Genomic DNA, 17,609 nt, shown 5'->3' on the forward strand with positions numbered 1-17,609 from the left:
TTTGATACAATGCATATAGTTAAAACAGATTAATTACACAAAGAATAAAAAAGGGTAGTCTGGTCTAATCACATATTTATATTAAATTGAATAATAAAATATTTCAGTACTCATGTATGTGTATGTGTATATGTATATGTATATATATATATATATATTCATGTATATAATTTTTTTTTAGCCTCCGCAAAGTACAGAATTAGACAGCATTCTCACCTTTACTTTTTTATGTTCAAAACGTTTTCGGGTCTAAGTCCATCTTCAGTGATATTTTTTAATAGTTCTTCATTTGTTTACATTTACACATTAAATTTTATCTTTTTACTTTTATTTTGTAAAAATTGTCATTAATAAAATTTAAAAACATTTTAAAAATTCAGAACAAATATTTGTATAGTCAAGAGATGAAAAAGTATTGCTTCAGTGTATTGATCACTATACAATTATTTTCTTTTGTTTTTTACTTTATATATATTTTTTTTAAAATTTGTTATTAAATTTTTATTATGAATAAATTTTTTTATCATTTTTATTTTTAAACTTATTAATTTTATTACTTATATCATTTTTTATTTACCTTTTTCTTCATTAGTACAATTAATTTTGCCAATATTATATTCTAAATCTATTACCGCGCTTTTTATAATTTTATCTATATTATTATTTGGTAAGTTAAATTTAAATGAATTTGCAATTATTAATTTTTCTTCATCTTCGAAAACAACCTGTGTTGGATTTACTAAATTATCATTTATATTAAATTTATCTGATTTTTTCTGTATATTATCAACATGTGTACAAACTATACTATATTTATTTATTTCATTGTTTGTTATTTGATTTATATTGTAAATGTTATCTGGTCTGCATATTGTATTTTTCTTACCGTTTTTTATTTCTATCAAATCGTGTATTTTTTTGTAACTTTTTTTATTATTTTTACATATATATATATATTAATGTTAATTTGTATAAAATCATATACATAATTGAAATGCAACATAATAGAAAAATAAATTATTTAGATGTAAATATTAAAATAAATAAAAACAATCAAATAATAACTGGAGTATATAAAAAATTTGCCTCAAATGAAATCATTGTAAACCTACAGTCCTGAAAAATCAATATCTTTAAAAACATTATTAATAGAGCAATAAAATAATTGTATAATGAAATAAATAATTTAAAAAATATAGTTATAAAAAATGGATATCGTACATCATCGATTGATAAAATATATATAAAAAATATAATCCAGAATTTTTCAATAACACAAACATTACATTAATACCCATAAATAAAAATAAAAAATTTTATTTAAAAAAAATTTTTAGTGAAAATAATTATATAAAGCACTCTTGTACAAATAAAATTATATAAAACTTGATTGGCGCATATAATGAAAAAAAAAATATAAGCCTGCTTATTAACCTGATAATCATATAATAAAATATTAAAAATATTATAATAAAAAAATAAAAGATAAATATGATTCTTTTGGTATTTATAAAATAAAATACAATTGCAAAAATATATATATTGGTAAAACAAATAGGTCCTTTAAGGATAGATTTCATCATTTAAAAATAATAATATAGGTTTCCCAGATGTAGCCGACCATTTAAAAAATAATAATCATAATATAACTAATTTAGAAATGATCGAAAGAGTAAATATTGAACGTGAAAATAGTAATAAAAAATTAGAAATTTTAGAAAGATCGTATATAAATAGATATAAATGTAAATTTAGCCTTATAAATCTGCAAACAGAATTTGACGGGGGCATTCTCATAAAAATTATTTAATTTGGCATAGAAAGATAAGATATTGATAAACGAATAGTTATCGCAATACTTTTTCATTCTCTTTACTGTACAAATATTTGTTCTGAATTTTTAAAATGTTTTTAAATTTTATTAATGACAATTTTTACAAAATAAAAGTAAAAAGATAAAATTTATTGTGTAAATGTAAACAGATGAAGAACTATTAAAAAATATCACTGAAGATGGATTTAGACCCGAAAACGTTTTGAACATAAAAAAGTAAAGGTGAGAATGCTGTCTAATTCTGTACTTTGCGGAGGCTGAAAAAATATTATATTACATATAACATTTAACATACAGAGGAAAAAAATGGACTATAAAAAATTTAATATAAATAAATTAATGTTAATAATAGTAATTATAATATATAATTAATTTAATATTATATTATTAATATATATATATATATATATATATATATATATAATACTACAGATTTGAATTCCTAAAAAAAAATCAAAATGACTTGTCAAGATATAAAAATAGGCTAATATAAAAAAAGATACACATTATTGTTTGATGTTAGTAAATATAAACAATGTAAATTGACATTTTGTTAATTAAACTTAACACCTTTATGCACTTATATTTACAAATGAATATCTTTCAATTAAAAAGGAATTTGCTTAAAAAAAAATTAATAAAACAAAACAAAATTTTATTAATTATCGTTAATAAAAATATATTTTATTATATGAAAAATTTTCATTCACAGATTTATATCTAACTTTAAATATAAATTAAATAATGCAATATACTTCTCAGGTACATGTACCATTGCTAATCATAAAAATAATGTTGTAAGTAAAAACAGCGGAGAGCATGTGGTGAGAGGAAGTGGAATCTTGACAACTGTATCAGAAGGGTAGGAAGAAGGATAAAGAAAACAAGGAAGAAGGATGAAGTTAATAGATGAGGTGAAGAATGGAAACTACAAGGGGACGAAGGAGGTGACTTGAGACAGAAATGAATGAAAACAGTAGTGGCATAAAGGACCTGGCACTACAGGCAAAACATCAGATAATAGTGAAATGATAATAGTAGTATTTTTATATTCTAAAGCTATGTTTCAATGCTGAGTGACTACTGGTCTTTGCTACTAAATGCATGCAATGAAACTGCAACCAATGTTTTTTTAATTTTGTTGATATACTACAGCCGATTCAATTACTGATATCTTTGACCGTTAAAATTTTATTCTTACATTGCAAACTCGCAGAGTATTACACCCTGAGGTGTACCAGGTGTTGCAGAACCATCAGGCCATAAGGGATTAAATTTACTGTGACCCAGATTTTAGAAATTTCTCTACTGAGAATGCGAAATATTTTGGTACTTTTAAGATATAAGTTTCTCATGTGATGATCAAGTACATTCTGTTACGAACAAGACTACACAGTAGTGTTTTACTTTGAAGTGTCTTAATAAAATGTTAAAAAGTTTGTCATAACTGTTAAACATCGGTATCATATTTATGCATATTTCTATCTGTGGTAAAGTATTATACACCTTGGGGCTTGTTTAAACAAACATAATTTATATTACAGTTGTCAGAATATAAAAATTTACTATCAGATCTTTGTTTGATGCTGGGAAACATTGTTTAAATAATAAGTACCTCCATCAAACCAACAGCAGAAAACTGCTCACTTTCACACTATATACAAACTTTCATTTATAATAAAAAATCTCATTATACTTTTACTACCGTTTTTAATTAGCTAATAACATCTTCCGACCAAGTTCGAAAGAAAATAAAAAAATCTCATTTTACAAAACAATTTATACGTTACGATTATTACACTAATTAAAAATCTGGATTTTCGGCTTTCTAGAAAAGCATAAATCTTCTTTTGTTTATTAATAAGGACTACAAACCAGCTTTCTTTATATTAATTTTCTATTTTGTGATTGTGCTCTATGCAATTTTTTCATGGTTGTTACTGAACCTTCTACACAAGCACCAGAGTATTTTTTTTTTATACAAAGTGTCCCATGAAGAAACTGAGACACTTTCAGGATATGTTCTACTGGTGAAAATAATGAAAAAAATCTACATAAACATAAGTCTGTAAATTTTTTGTTTCCGAGTTACATATGTTTGTTTCCAGGTGAAATATTTCATCTGGATTTCAGCTCTTCTAATAAAAAGAAGCCCTACTGTAATTTAATAGAATTTTGCACGAAGTATAATTTAGTAATTGCCAACACCCAATTTAAAAATCATAATAGAAGTATATACACTTGGAAAAAGCCAGGCGATACTGGAAGGTATCAGATAGATTATATCATGGTTAAGCAAAGATTTAGAAATCAACTCGTTGACTGCAAAACTTACCCTGGAGCAGACATTGATAGCGACCATAATTTGGTGATAATGAAATGTAGATTGGGGTTTAAAAACCTTAAGAAAAGGTGTCAGATGAATCGGTGGAATTTAGAGAAGCTTGAGGAAGAGGAGGTAAAGAAGATTTTTGAGGAGGACATCGCAAGAGGTGTGAGTAAAAAAGATAAGGTAGAAAATGTAGAAGAAGAATGGGAGAATGTTAAAAAGGAAATTCTTAAATCAGCAGAAGCAAACTTAGGCGGAATAAAGAGAACCGGTAGAAAACCTTGGGTTTCAGACGATATATTGCAGCTGATGGATGAACGTAGAAAATATAAGAATGCTAGTGATGAAGAAAGTAAAAGGAACTATCGGAAATTAAGAAATGCTATAAACAGGAAGTGCAAACTGGTGAAAGAAGAGTGGATTAAAGAAAAGTGTTCAGAAGTGGAAAGAGAAATGAACATTGGTAAAATAGACGGAGCATACAGGAAAGTTAAGGAAAATTTTGGGGTACATAAATTAAAATCTAATAATGTGTTAAACAAAGATGGTACACCGATATATAATACGAAAGGTAAAGTCGATAGATGGGTGGAATATATTGAAGAGTTATACGGAGGAAATGAATTAGAAAATGGTGTTATAGAGGAAGAAGAGGAAGTTGAGGAGGATGAAATGGGAGAAACAATACTGAGATCTGAATTTAAGAGAGCATTAAAAGATTTAAATGGCAGAAAGGCTCCTGGAATAGACGGAATACCTGTAGAATTACTGCGCAGTGCAGGTGAGGAAGCGATTGATAGATTATACAAACTGGTTGTAATATTTATGAAAATGGGGAATTTCCATCAGACTTCAAAAAAAGTGTTATAGTTATGATACCAAAGAAAGCAGGGGCAGATAAATGTGAAGAATACAGAACAATTAGTTTAACTAGTCATGCATCAAAAATCTTAACTAGAATTTTATACAGAAGAATTGAGAGGAGAGTGGAAGAAGTGTTAGGAGAAGACCAATTTGGTTTCAGGAAAAGTATAGGGACAAGGGAAGCAATTTTAGGCCTCAGATTAATAGTAGAAGGAAGATTAAAGAAAAACAAACCAACATACTTGGCGTTTATAGACCTAGAAAAGGCTTTCGATAACGTAGACTGGAATAAAATGTTCAGCATTTTAAAAGAATTAGGGTTCAAATACAGAGATAGAAGAACAATTGCTAACATGTACAGGAACCAAACAGCAACAATAACAATTGAAGAACATAAGAAAGAAGCCCTAATAAGAAAGGGAGTCCGACAAGGATGTTCCCTATCTCAGTTACTTTTTAATCTTTACATGGAACTAGCAGTTAATGATGTTAAAGAACAATTTAGATTCGGAGTAACAGTACAAGGTGAAAAGATAAAGATGCTACGATTTGCTGATGATATAGTAATTCTAGCCGAGAGTAAAAAGGATTTAGAAGAAACAATGAACGGCATAGATGAAGTCCTACGCAAGAACTATCGCATGAAAATAAACAAGAACAAAACAAAAGTAATGAAATGTAGTAGAAATAACAAAGATGGACCACTGAATGTGAAAATAGGAGGAGAAAAGATTATGGAGGTAGAAGAATTTTGTTATTTGGGAAGTAAAATTACTAAAGATGGACGAAGCAGGAGCGATATAAAATGCCGAATAGCACAAGCTAAACGAGCCTTAGTAAGAAATATAATTTGTTTACATCAAAAATTATTTTAAATGTCAGGAAAAGATTTTTGAAAGTGTATGTTTGGAGTGTCGCTTTATATGGAAGTGAAACTGGACAATCGGAGTATCTGAGAAGAAAAGATTAGAAGCTTTTGAAATGTGGTGCTATAGGAGAATGTTAAAAATCAGATGGGTGGATAAAGTGACAAATGAAGAGGTATTGCGGCAAATAGAAGAAGAAAGAAGCATTTGGAAAAATATAGTTAAAAGAAGAGACAGACTTATAGGCCACATACTAAGGCATCCTGGAATAGTCGCTTTAATATTGGAAGGACAGGTAGAAGGGAAAAATTGTGTAGGCAGGTCACGTTTGGAGTATGTAAAACAAATTGTTGGGGATGTAGGATGTAGAGGGTATACTGAAATGAAACGACTAGCACTAGATAGGGAATCTTGGAGAGCTGCATCAAACCAGTCAAATCACTGAAGACAAAAAAAAAAAAAAAAAACTGTAATTTTTGGGACCCAAATTAAGGGGAGTAAAGCTGGAGGTTTCTTATGCAATTTCAACTGGGAAATAGGATAAAACAGGCCCCAGAATAGTAACTCCTGTACTTTTTAAGTATTTGATGTAAAGTGCAAAATTCAGTGACGTAAAACAAGTTTTTTTAGGTTTGTAGTACAATAGATTTGTTAAGTGACTAATAAATGTGAAAAATTAAGTAAAAGAACTTGTAGATAAATGAATTCTGAGAAAATTAAAGTAAATACAACCAATAAAAAGTAAATAAAAACTTTTAAAAACGGTCCTTTTTTTATTGAATTAAAAGACGAAAAAAAAAACAGAAAATTGTATTATTTTTTCTGTACCTAATAAACATTCTACATATTATTAATACAGCAAAACAAAAAAATAAAATACATCAAATGATAAATGGTAACAAAATAACAAACCTCAAGTTTCAGAAATTATTCAAAATTCCCTTCTTCACAATGCTCACAGGACTCTGCCTGAAGTAAAATATTTCCAGTGGCTTTCCATATCATCTCAAAATCGTTTCATAAATTCAATAACATTTCATATTTTAATGAGTAACTTTTCTTTAGTATTAACCTTTTGTTGGTATACTATCGTTTTCATAGCCCAAATGAAATCAGGTGACCATGGTGGCCATTTGATTAGTACACCATGACCAATCCAGTTTAAAAATTAGCATTTAAGTGATTTCTAGTTACTACAGAAAAATGTGGCATTGTACCATCATACTGGAAAATCTCTTGCAATCTAGTTTGTAAAGGTGCATCTTGCAAAAGAGCTGGCAAATTATTTTTCAAGAAATGAGCGTATTCATCTCCTGTAAGGTTTTTATTGAAAACAAATGGTTCTAGAATTTTATCATAAATAATCCCACACCAAACATTAATGTGACATCTATGTTGGAAACTAGTCTCCACAGTACCATGTGGATTGTCTTCACTCCATAAATGATTATTTTTAGAAGTGAAGACTCTGTTTCTCGTAAAAGTGGCTTAATCAGTAAATACAATTGAATTTACCTTACAGGGTTGTCTAAAACCCAATGACAAACATTTAACTGCTGGGGGTAATTTGTTGGCAGAAAATTTTGAACCTTCTGCAGGCAGAAAGAATAAAGATTTTCTATCCTTAGGATTTGCCACACTTTGTTTTTTGATAAACCAGTGAAACATTAAATTCGCTTTGTACTAGTACCAGGGCTATGTTGAATATGCTGAATTACATGATGTTCATCATTAACATGATTTACTTGGCATTCAACAGAAAATGAAAACGTTGGAAATAACCCTTTCATTTGTAAATGCTGATACACAGAAGTTTTCTTATTTGGAATCCGTCTTCCAGGAAATCTCTCCTGATATTCACATCAAGCAGCTTCAGAATTTCTGTTAAAAAAGCCATAAACAAAAATTATATCGGCATATTTCACAATAGAAATTTGAAACGGCATTTTTACGCTACTGTTTGATAACACTACACTTCCTGTATGAATTTATGACAACATATTTAAACAAAGTACACAATTTTCATCATTGATCAGTTGTTAATACTGCCAACCTATACAATAAACGGTTTTTTTTAAAATATTTCTAAAGTAACATACATTTCTACTTAGTTTTTTAAGTAATTATTTCATTTTACCTGTGTAAACTATTGAATATGCACAGTTAAATTATTGTTTAATAAATTTTGTATTAAAAAAAAATTTTATTAGGTACAGAAAGAATACATTGATTTTCTGTGTATTTTTTGTCTGTTTTACTTCAATAAAAAACAAGTTTTTAAAAGTTTTTATTTATTTTTTATTGGCTGTATTTACATTAATTTTTTCAGAAATAAATTCTCTATAAGTTCTGTTAGTAAATTTTCTGCATTCATTAGTCAGTTAACAAAGCTATTGTACTACAAACCTAAAAAAAACTTGTTTTTTGACACTGAATTTTGCGTTTTATGTAGGATATCTTAAAAACTACTGGAGTTACAGTTCTGGGACCTTTTGATTCTATTTACAAACTCAAATTACATTAGAAACCACCTCCTTTACTCCTTAATTTGGGTCCCAAAAATTACAGTAGGGCTTTTTTTATTAGAAAAGCTGAAATCCAGGCGAAATCTTTCACTAGCCATAACTCGAAAACAATGTGTTAACACATCTATGTTTATATGAACTTTTTTTATTATTTTCACCAGTGGAACATCTCTTAAAAGTTTCTCTGTTTCTTCATGGGACACCTGTATATGTGGAAAGGATACGCATCTTTACCAACATAAATGCAATGTTTAATTATATACTGATCTGTATAAAACATTTATCATTATTTTTTTTTTTTATAAATTTGAAGTGGGATCTACCGACCACAATGGTCACTGGTTACTAATAGATGCTAACAGCAAACAACTTACTCCATATATTTTACTGTTTACTTTTAGTCATTACTAAAATCAACTGATTAAAACAGACTTTGAACACTACTACAATTTATTTTTACTCTGTACCCATAATTTTCCAGGATACAATTCCTAGAGTTGCAGAACAATTAGGTTATAAGGATGTAAAATACTTTCTTTCCTTTTTTGATACATAGTATCAACTGCTATGATATTTAGCCATAAAATAAAGCATAATACTAGTTTATTTATTTTTTGTTAAATAACTGTTATTGATAATTCTGCTGAAACAGATTTCAGTAACATATCAGTGTTTAGTTCTAAAATATTAACTAGAATGTACATGATATGCTACAAAATAAAATTTCTAAAAATATTAAAAAGAATGTATTTTTGAATAATATTTACAACAGTAACACAACTTTAATTGCAAATAAAAATACTAACTCTTCAATTGAACAAAGTAGAATCAAGAACCCCCTCCATGTAAAAACAATAATTGCATGTAAATGGTATCACTGTTCAGAACAATACATATTGCTAACAAACACACAGTATGAAGATCTACTCTACAAGTAACAATTATGAGGAATTTCAATGAAAAATCAGCTAAAAAATAAATAATTACACAAATTGCTTTGCTTAATTTCTTTTCTTCTTTTTTTTTCAACATAAGCCACTGTGACAAATTATATTTATAGCTGCTGGGAGTTTGGATCTTTACCTAGTCAAAATTAACATTTGAATCTTCTCATCTAATGCTAAAATTATATCTCTAATTTTTACTTTAAATTAAAATTAAGCAATTATATCCTGGTTATTATAATTTATAATAGGAAAGTAATTATTGGGAAAAATATTGACCTCTTTAATTTTTATATTTTTTAAAATTTTCTAATCCTCTAACCGAAAATACTTAAATTTTCAGTTACTAATTCTGTATGTATGCAAATACAAATGGATTTAGATGAATAAAAACTTCTTATGACTGAATTCTATAATATTACAGTTTTTCGTGTTTTTTTTATCTTTTCCTTTTAGAGGGACTTTGAAGCCTGAGTTTATCTGATAGGCACTTCAGACATTAGTCTTGCTGTGCATCAGATAGGGAAAATAGTCCTTATATTGATCTGTAGGCACCCCCCCCCCACAACAGATATCAAGGATGCACAGACTCTTCAGGCCCCACCATCTTTAGCATGGAGAATCTAGCAGGATCAGACCTATACAACGGAACTGGTTATGGTGTAAAGAAGAGATTGAGGAAAATAAAAAGGAAGGGTGGTGAGAAAGAACTACCTATCTAATAGGGTAGATTACTATCTTGTCTAAGGCCTTACTGAATGTTAAACTGCTTAGGAAATTGAGTCCTAGAAGCAGTATATAATTATTTTGACACAATAATCTGGTATCATCTAATGCTTTTTCAATCCATTATTTCCAACTGGTACTTCTGCAGAGGTATTTGGTTCTTTGGAACAGATGTTACTACATAAAAGTAATTGAGAAAAGAATTTAAAAAATGTAGATATATATGTTAAGTATGGTATTTAAATTGCAGATTACAGATATAAAAACAGTAATAAGTGATAATTAATTACGTTCAATGAAATTATTTGTACTACCATAGTGTCATTATAGTTGTATAAAGACTTCTATCTATTGTTTAATATATTTATCTATTGGATTTATTCATTATTATACAAGTATTTATTGTAATTAATTAATTACTGACATTTCATGTAAAGTAGCAGTTACCACGTTCATCAATTTGTAGTCATCAAAAATACAGCGTATTCAACTTAAAAGAGTACAACATTAAACAGTAGTTCATACTAAATGCATACATTAGTGTGAGATGGGTAAAATAATGTGGAAAATGTTGGTACGACTGGAGCTGGAGTGGGGAAGACTCTTTATTGCTTTCAGATTTGAGTATTACCAATCTGTGTTGAGCAATGGCCTTTGAACAAGGTTGACCACATAATCATGTGGTTAACTGTTGACGGACATGTATTTGTGATTAAAACTTATTTAGAGAAGAAATCTCATGGGTGTTGCCGACAGCTTATAGAGAAATTTGAAAAAGAAGCACCAGTGAAATTGTTATTCAGAAATTAGTTTAAAAAATTTTGTGAAACAGGGTCAGTGTTAGACCAGAAATGTGTCTAATACAGTTTGTACAGGCCATTAAAGCAGCCCACACTACAGCAAGGAGAATGCTGAAATGCTATTCGTATTGAATATAATTTTTTCCATGAGCAAATTAATGCAGATTATGCTAAAAGGGTTCACTACTGTTAATGGTTCATAGAGGTAATACTGGCATTTTAGATTAATTGTTTTTCATAGATGAAGTGTGGTTCCACCTTGGTAAGTATATTAATAGTCAGAACTACCAAACCTTAGGCATTGAAAACCTGCACATTTTCTTTGAATCCCTCCTAAAATCACAAAAAAATGGGCGTACAGTTGCAGTTTCAAGGCAATAAATAATAAGACCCTTATTTTTTTAAAAACTGTGGCTGCTGCCATCACCAAGAAATTATACAACAGTTCATACTTTACTGCAAGAGGATGAGTGTGACTGCTGGTTACAACAGGACAGTGCAACTTGCCATACAGCTTGCTCTACTATGGAGATGTTACAGGATTTTTTCGATGGAAGAATCATTTCTTAACAATTGTGGCTACCAAGATCGCCTGACTTGACTAGTCCAGACTTCTTTCTGTGGGGTTACTTAAAAAAAATTCTTTATAGAAGCATTCCAGACACCCTGAAGGAATTGAAGACAAAGATTATCAATATCAATACCACCCAGAAAACAGACAGGGTACAGCTAACAAGTGTAGCTAGGAACATGGTCAAACGTACTGACAAGTGCATAGAAGTGGGTGGACAACATTTTCAACACCTTCTGTGAATTATTATGCGTTTGCCAATTACTAAGTAAACTAAGTGATGGGGCCTCTTTGCCAATAAAGTTTTATTTATGGACTAAACTAACTGATGGGGCTTCTTTTAATTTGAACATTTGTAGAAAAATCTCATTAATATATATTAAGAATAGTTATAGATTTCATAAATTTTGGTACACTGACAACTGAGATTAAATAACATGAGGCAAGGTGTAACATGATTTTACAAGGAACGACCAAAATTATATTTACTTCACCCTGTAATCTTCTCCCTTTTTTAGTCTATATACATTTTGTAGATGAATTATGATCAGTTGTATGCTTGCTTCTACTTGACTTCGTATCTCAATTTTAAACTAAATTAGTTAATTGGCATCTTTTGAATTAAAGGACAAAGAAACCAGCCAGGTGCTAACAAGTGAAAAGAACACACAATTTAATAAGTACTGCTCATGTGTGCGATTTTCTTTTACCTTATAAAAAATAATATAATCGGAAAACTTACAAAAAAAATTGGACAAAAGTAATCGCTGCTAAAAATTCAAGTTTTATCAATTTTGCTAACTTTTAACTTTATAAATTTACAAACAACAGGCATTTTTAAACATAATTTTACTTAAATTTAACAAAACAATGCAAAAATATCAAGCACCTTGAATGCACCCAAAAATAAATTGCATAGAGATAGTGAAGAAAAAGTACAGAAATCTAGGGAAAAATTAGAAAAAAAAATTACTTTAAGAAATAAGGTAACTACAGTACTATATCATAAGTTACACGATATATGTCTGTATCTTCACTAAAAAAAGGTACTAATAAATAGCTGTATGGGAAGGAAAAAATTAATCCTAAATACAGATATACGCATTTCATCTGGGTGACTGAATAGCAGCATTAATAGACATGATTTCTTTTTATCCCTGGCTCACAACTAACATCCAATTCACAAACACAATAGTACCTAGACAAAAACATGATGTATCATACATACTAATCTACCTCATTCAACATATCTGTCTACAGAATTTAATAAATTTGATTTAATTCCTTATAATTGTTAATATATATTTATTTAAGTCAAAGAACAAGAGTTTATTACATTATAAAAAAACAAACTGATTTATATACAAATGTTTAATGATAATAAAATTGCATCACTAAATATACTTGTACGAATATAATGTATAAATAATAAAGTTGCAATTTAATGAGATTACATATATTTATACGCAATATTAAATACATATATTTAAACCTAATAGTATAAAGATGGGAGGTGTTTCTTACTTCTTTGTTTCTATAATGTTACTTCATAATATCAGAACTATGTATCTATACAATATTTGATTAGAATTATCATGTAAATTAAATCTTGCTTTGCTTTAACTCATGAATGCATCATTCTCTGAACTAGCTGCCTACAATTGTTGATTTAATGAGAATAAATAACAATGACATATTATGCTGTATGTTTCTTAGTTACATAAATATTGCAGTTTTAATAGAAATATCATTATATTATTTTTAATGTGTAAGTGTACAAATTTTGTTTAAACTTTTACTTTCTTACTTTTAAATAAAGCATTATTTTAGCGACAGGTATTCTAAAATTTCAAAGCTTGAAGGAAGTAATATTTTTTACTGTTAATGTGAAATAGAGGCTGTAGTAAATTAGTTGATAGTAATGAGAATTTTGAAGAAAATAAATTTAGTGACTACAGCAGTGAAGAAAACAAAGATAGAATTGAGAATTTATGATTTCATATATATTACTTTTATTTTATTGGAGGATTACAAAGCCTGGCTTTATCAGATTGGCACTTCAACAATTAGTACTGAACACAACCAGTCAAGAAACAAGATTCCCCGAGTCAATCAACAGGCAGTCTCCCACCATATATATATATATATACCTTGTGTCAGTTCAAGGCAGCCCCATTATCATGTAGCAAGGATATACGGGCTCTTCAGGTTCCAGCATCCTCAGCATGGTCAGACCTGTACTTTAAGACTGATAATGAGGAAGGGAAAAGAAAAAGGGGTGAGATAATGAGAAAGGACTACTGACATCAGATCAGATTAAAATTATCTAAGTACATATAGTAAAATATATTTTTATTTTACAAGTTTTTAACATCCTCGATAATAAAACACAAATAACTGGAATACTATTAACATAATTAGCATATTAACACAGTTGGTGAAGAAAATAGTATATGAATTTGAGTTAAAAAAAATTGCAGATGACCTGAGGAATCGGTGAATTGACATCAACCAGGCCAGGATTATTGCTATAGACTGAATGTAAAGCATGAAAAAGTGTTGTGAGCAAAGTTTGGAATCCTATGGAACCCAGATCAGCCATAGTATATTAGTTTAGTATATAACTGATATACTACTTCCTGGACTTTTAATGCAGTAAGTGATACAAATCTTAATGAAGAGAACTTAGAAAAAGCATTCATTTTATAATCTCATGAGTAATGTTAAGTTACATTGGTGGACATATTATTAAAAATCAACAAATAAACATTAAGCTAATGAATAAAAATATGTATTTAATTTCACTACCATCAATCTTTATTTATTACACAATGTTAATCCATACCAGTCCTTAACCATACACATATATCAGAAAGCAATATATACTGAAAAGTTTTATCACACTGACAAAAGCAAATCAAAGCTGTTCTATGTATAAATAAAAATAAAATTTGAATGCACATTATGCAATTTAACAAATTATTAATTAATCAAAAAATAACTAAATATAAAAAGTATCAATGAGATTTCATGAATATGTGAAAACATTTTATCCTACAACTATTTTTTCTTCTTCTAAGAATTAATTAAACAGCTCATTTTGTAGAAATTAGACAGTTTTAATTATAATTTATAAAACTTTTAAGTTAATTATATAAATTAGCAGCAGGGGAAATTTGAAATTAACATAAGATACTCATTACTTGCTTTCTATAAACAAAAAAAAGAAGAAAAAAAAGATAAATATCTCTGGCATGTTTAATTTACTAAACTGGGTCCTAGGTGAGACACTAAACTACAGCCCTTACAAGCTGATTCCGCCTTGTTAATATCATCCAGGAAACTGAAATTAAAAAAAATAAATGTTGGGCATACATTTGAAGGATGTACTTAAAAAGTGAAAAATGGACATCTATTTTTGAACTAAATGATGAATATTCAAATAAAAGATTGTTAATTAAGCAAATATAATTAAATACATTTAATTCAAAATAAGTGAACAGTTTTAATAAAAAGAAAATAACAATAAACACATGGAATGTGGTTTAGAAGTCAAGCAATTATGTGTGCATACAGCAGTCAATATGCTAAGCTAAATAACAATGTTCTACATTAATGTTGTGAAAAATATACTTTTTCAGATTATACTTCCTTATAACAGTCTGTAAGCCTAATTACAATTCAGCAGTTAATACTGTCAAATTTTATGCCAACAAATTCTGAGACAGAACAATTAATTGAACCTCAATAACATATAAACAAGTTCAGATTCAACTACAAGTGACTGAACTCCAACTATAGCCCTATAGTGAGAATGCCTGATCACTGCTGATCCTAATCACACAACTAATGGATCACATATACATAATTTATACCAACTATAAACTATAGTGAATTTCAATTAATCTTGGAATGTGACTGTACTAACTCTTAGCACATTATTATGAGAAAATTTTATCATCACTGGATAAACCCTAGGGGAATGAATGGATGATATATATAATAAATTTACAAACTCTGCATTGATTTTTTGGGTACAGAAAAACAAATCTCTCCTTTCATCAAATATACTACATTTTACCCGATTATTTAACTGATTTCTGATAAAATTAAATGCCTACAAAAATATTTAACTGTACTTTTTCATATCTAATACAATACACATAAATGTATATTTTCTTCTATTAAGAGGAGAAAGTGTATACAATACGTTTTTTGCAATGACAGTGGGTACAATAACTTATTTCTTCACGCTATCAGTGCAGTCTTTTTATAGTTGTGTTGCATGTAAAATTTTTAAATTACAAGCAGCACTAATAAAACCTAATTAAAGTGTACATTGTATTAAAAAAAAAAGCACAATTACTTATTTAACAAAATTATATTTTAACTGTAAATTACAAAAATTGGGAAAAAAGTATTCCTTGAAAAAAAACAAAACACATTTTATTATAAGTACTTAAATTTAAAGTTATTCTAAACAAAATAATAGGAAACATCTAAATACTAAAATTTTTATGGACTAATTGAATATTAATATTAAATTGTGAATTTCCATTAAGCTAAAAAGTTCTGAATAAACATTTTATAAATTAATAAATATTACCAGCAAAAATGTTGGAGTCAATTTTCTGGTAGTTATTACAGAAAAAATGCTAATGCTATCTCTGTTAGCTAAAGCTGTACTTTTAGCTGTATTATTATTCAATAAAAATGACAACAAATTTTAAAAATAATTTTTTTCTTCAGACATGTAAGGCTACACAAATTACAAGATTCTCTTCAGTGATTTTATACATTTATATAGATATCAAACAACTTTTATACACACTTAAAATTTATGTTGAAAAAATTAATAACTTTTAATAACACTATTACATGGGCAATTGTTTTATCAAAACTTAAATTTATACACAAACAAGCAAATCAATAAAGAATTGCAATTTATTAATCGTTCACCAGAAACTAATAAAATTTCTTGCATAATGATTAAAAAAATTTGAGAATTTATAATTTTTTTTTAAAAAGTAATGACAAAACAAATTTTGACAGAAATTTTACAACATAATCCTTTGAGTTGGCTTGATTACATGAAGTAACTCTATTAAATTAAACAAAAAATTGTTTATAAATAAATGTGGGCTGCAGTATTTAACTTTAATTCAAGGTTTTCTTCCTTAGTGCCACTGATATTGCAGAACAAAGAAAATTAACAAATGATTGAAAAAAAGACAATATATTTAAATGAATCACACACTTTATTAAGGCTTAACTAGGGCGGTCTGACTTTTAAACAAAAATCAATGATGAAATATTTTTTCTTTAATTTTAAAAAGTTAATTAACATTTTCAAGAGGCCAGTCAACCTTGGCAACGAACAATCAGCTGTTTCGTTTTCTGCTAGCTAATCGATGTAAAGAAATAAATATATCGTCATTAAACCAAATATTAATAAAAACTTACCTCGATTTTATGTCTACTATTATGCAGCATTCTACTATGAATTCAATCTTTAAGTTTCACAGAAAGGCATATACAAATTAATTCATGAATCCGAGGCCCATAATGGAAATAGATGAGTAAGATCATACATATACAGTAAATACAGCTTTGATCCAAATGATTAAAATTAACATCCGAACCATTAGTAAAAATATGTACTGCTAGCTCAAGTAACTCTATAATTAACTATTGGGACAGAGGCATCGAACAGCAATAAAATTATTTACAAACAAAAACACCTGAAAGACGACACGTTCACTAGTTCTTATTTTTCTCACAAAGTGCAGCGCTGTTTACGACTGACTGCTAAGCTGTAGTAATTTTAATAAGTGTATGTAAATGTCATCAACAGAATGTAAAGTTGTGGATATTTTTGCTTTGTAACTCCATTTAATAAAAAAAAATCTAATCTTTTATGGTATTAAAAATAGATAAAAAATTTCATATCTACATATACTTCACCGAAAGTTTTGCTGATTTTATAATTACGAATATAAAATAAATAATACCAGAAGCGTAAATATGTTTTATTTAAATGAATTCAGAGATAGAATTAATTAAAAATATTTGCGATTGCAAATGATATTACAATATCAAGTTTTAAAAATTAATTATATTGTGGGTTGTTACCACTGAAATTCAACTAAA

The 17,609-nt window shown here is 28.0% G+C and overlaps 1 protein-coding gene across 3 annotated transcripts in view; it reads right to left on the minus strand.

Annotated features, from left to right (window-relative positions):
• The window catches only part of LOC142323140 (F-box/LRR-repeat protein 20), an 85,986-nt gene extending 68,736 nt beyond the window's left edge, over window positions 1–17,250 (minus strand). For 2 of the 3 annotated variants that reach the window (XM_075362404.1, XM_075362403.1), the window contains exon 1: window positions 16,923–17,250. In XM_075362404.1, coding sequence (XP_075218519.1) covers window positions 16,923–16,952 — 30 coding nt within the window. In that variant the 5' untranslated portion in view covers window positions 16,953–17,250. Of the gene's footprint in view, window positions 1–6,805; window positions 7,775–16,922 lie in introns of all 3 variants that reach the window. The other variant, XM_075362405.1, reaches the window with a different exon arrangement.
• Window positions 17,251–17,609: the final 359 nt, after the last annotated feature.

This window comes from Lycorma delicatula, chromosome 4, assembly GCF_047948215.1.
Source record: "Lycorma delicatula isolate Av1 chromosome 4, ASM4794821v1, whole genome shotgun sequence".
Lineage (NCBI taxonomy): Eukaryota > Metazoa > Arthropoda > Insecta > Hemiptera > Fulgoridae > Lycorma > Lycorma delicatula.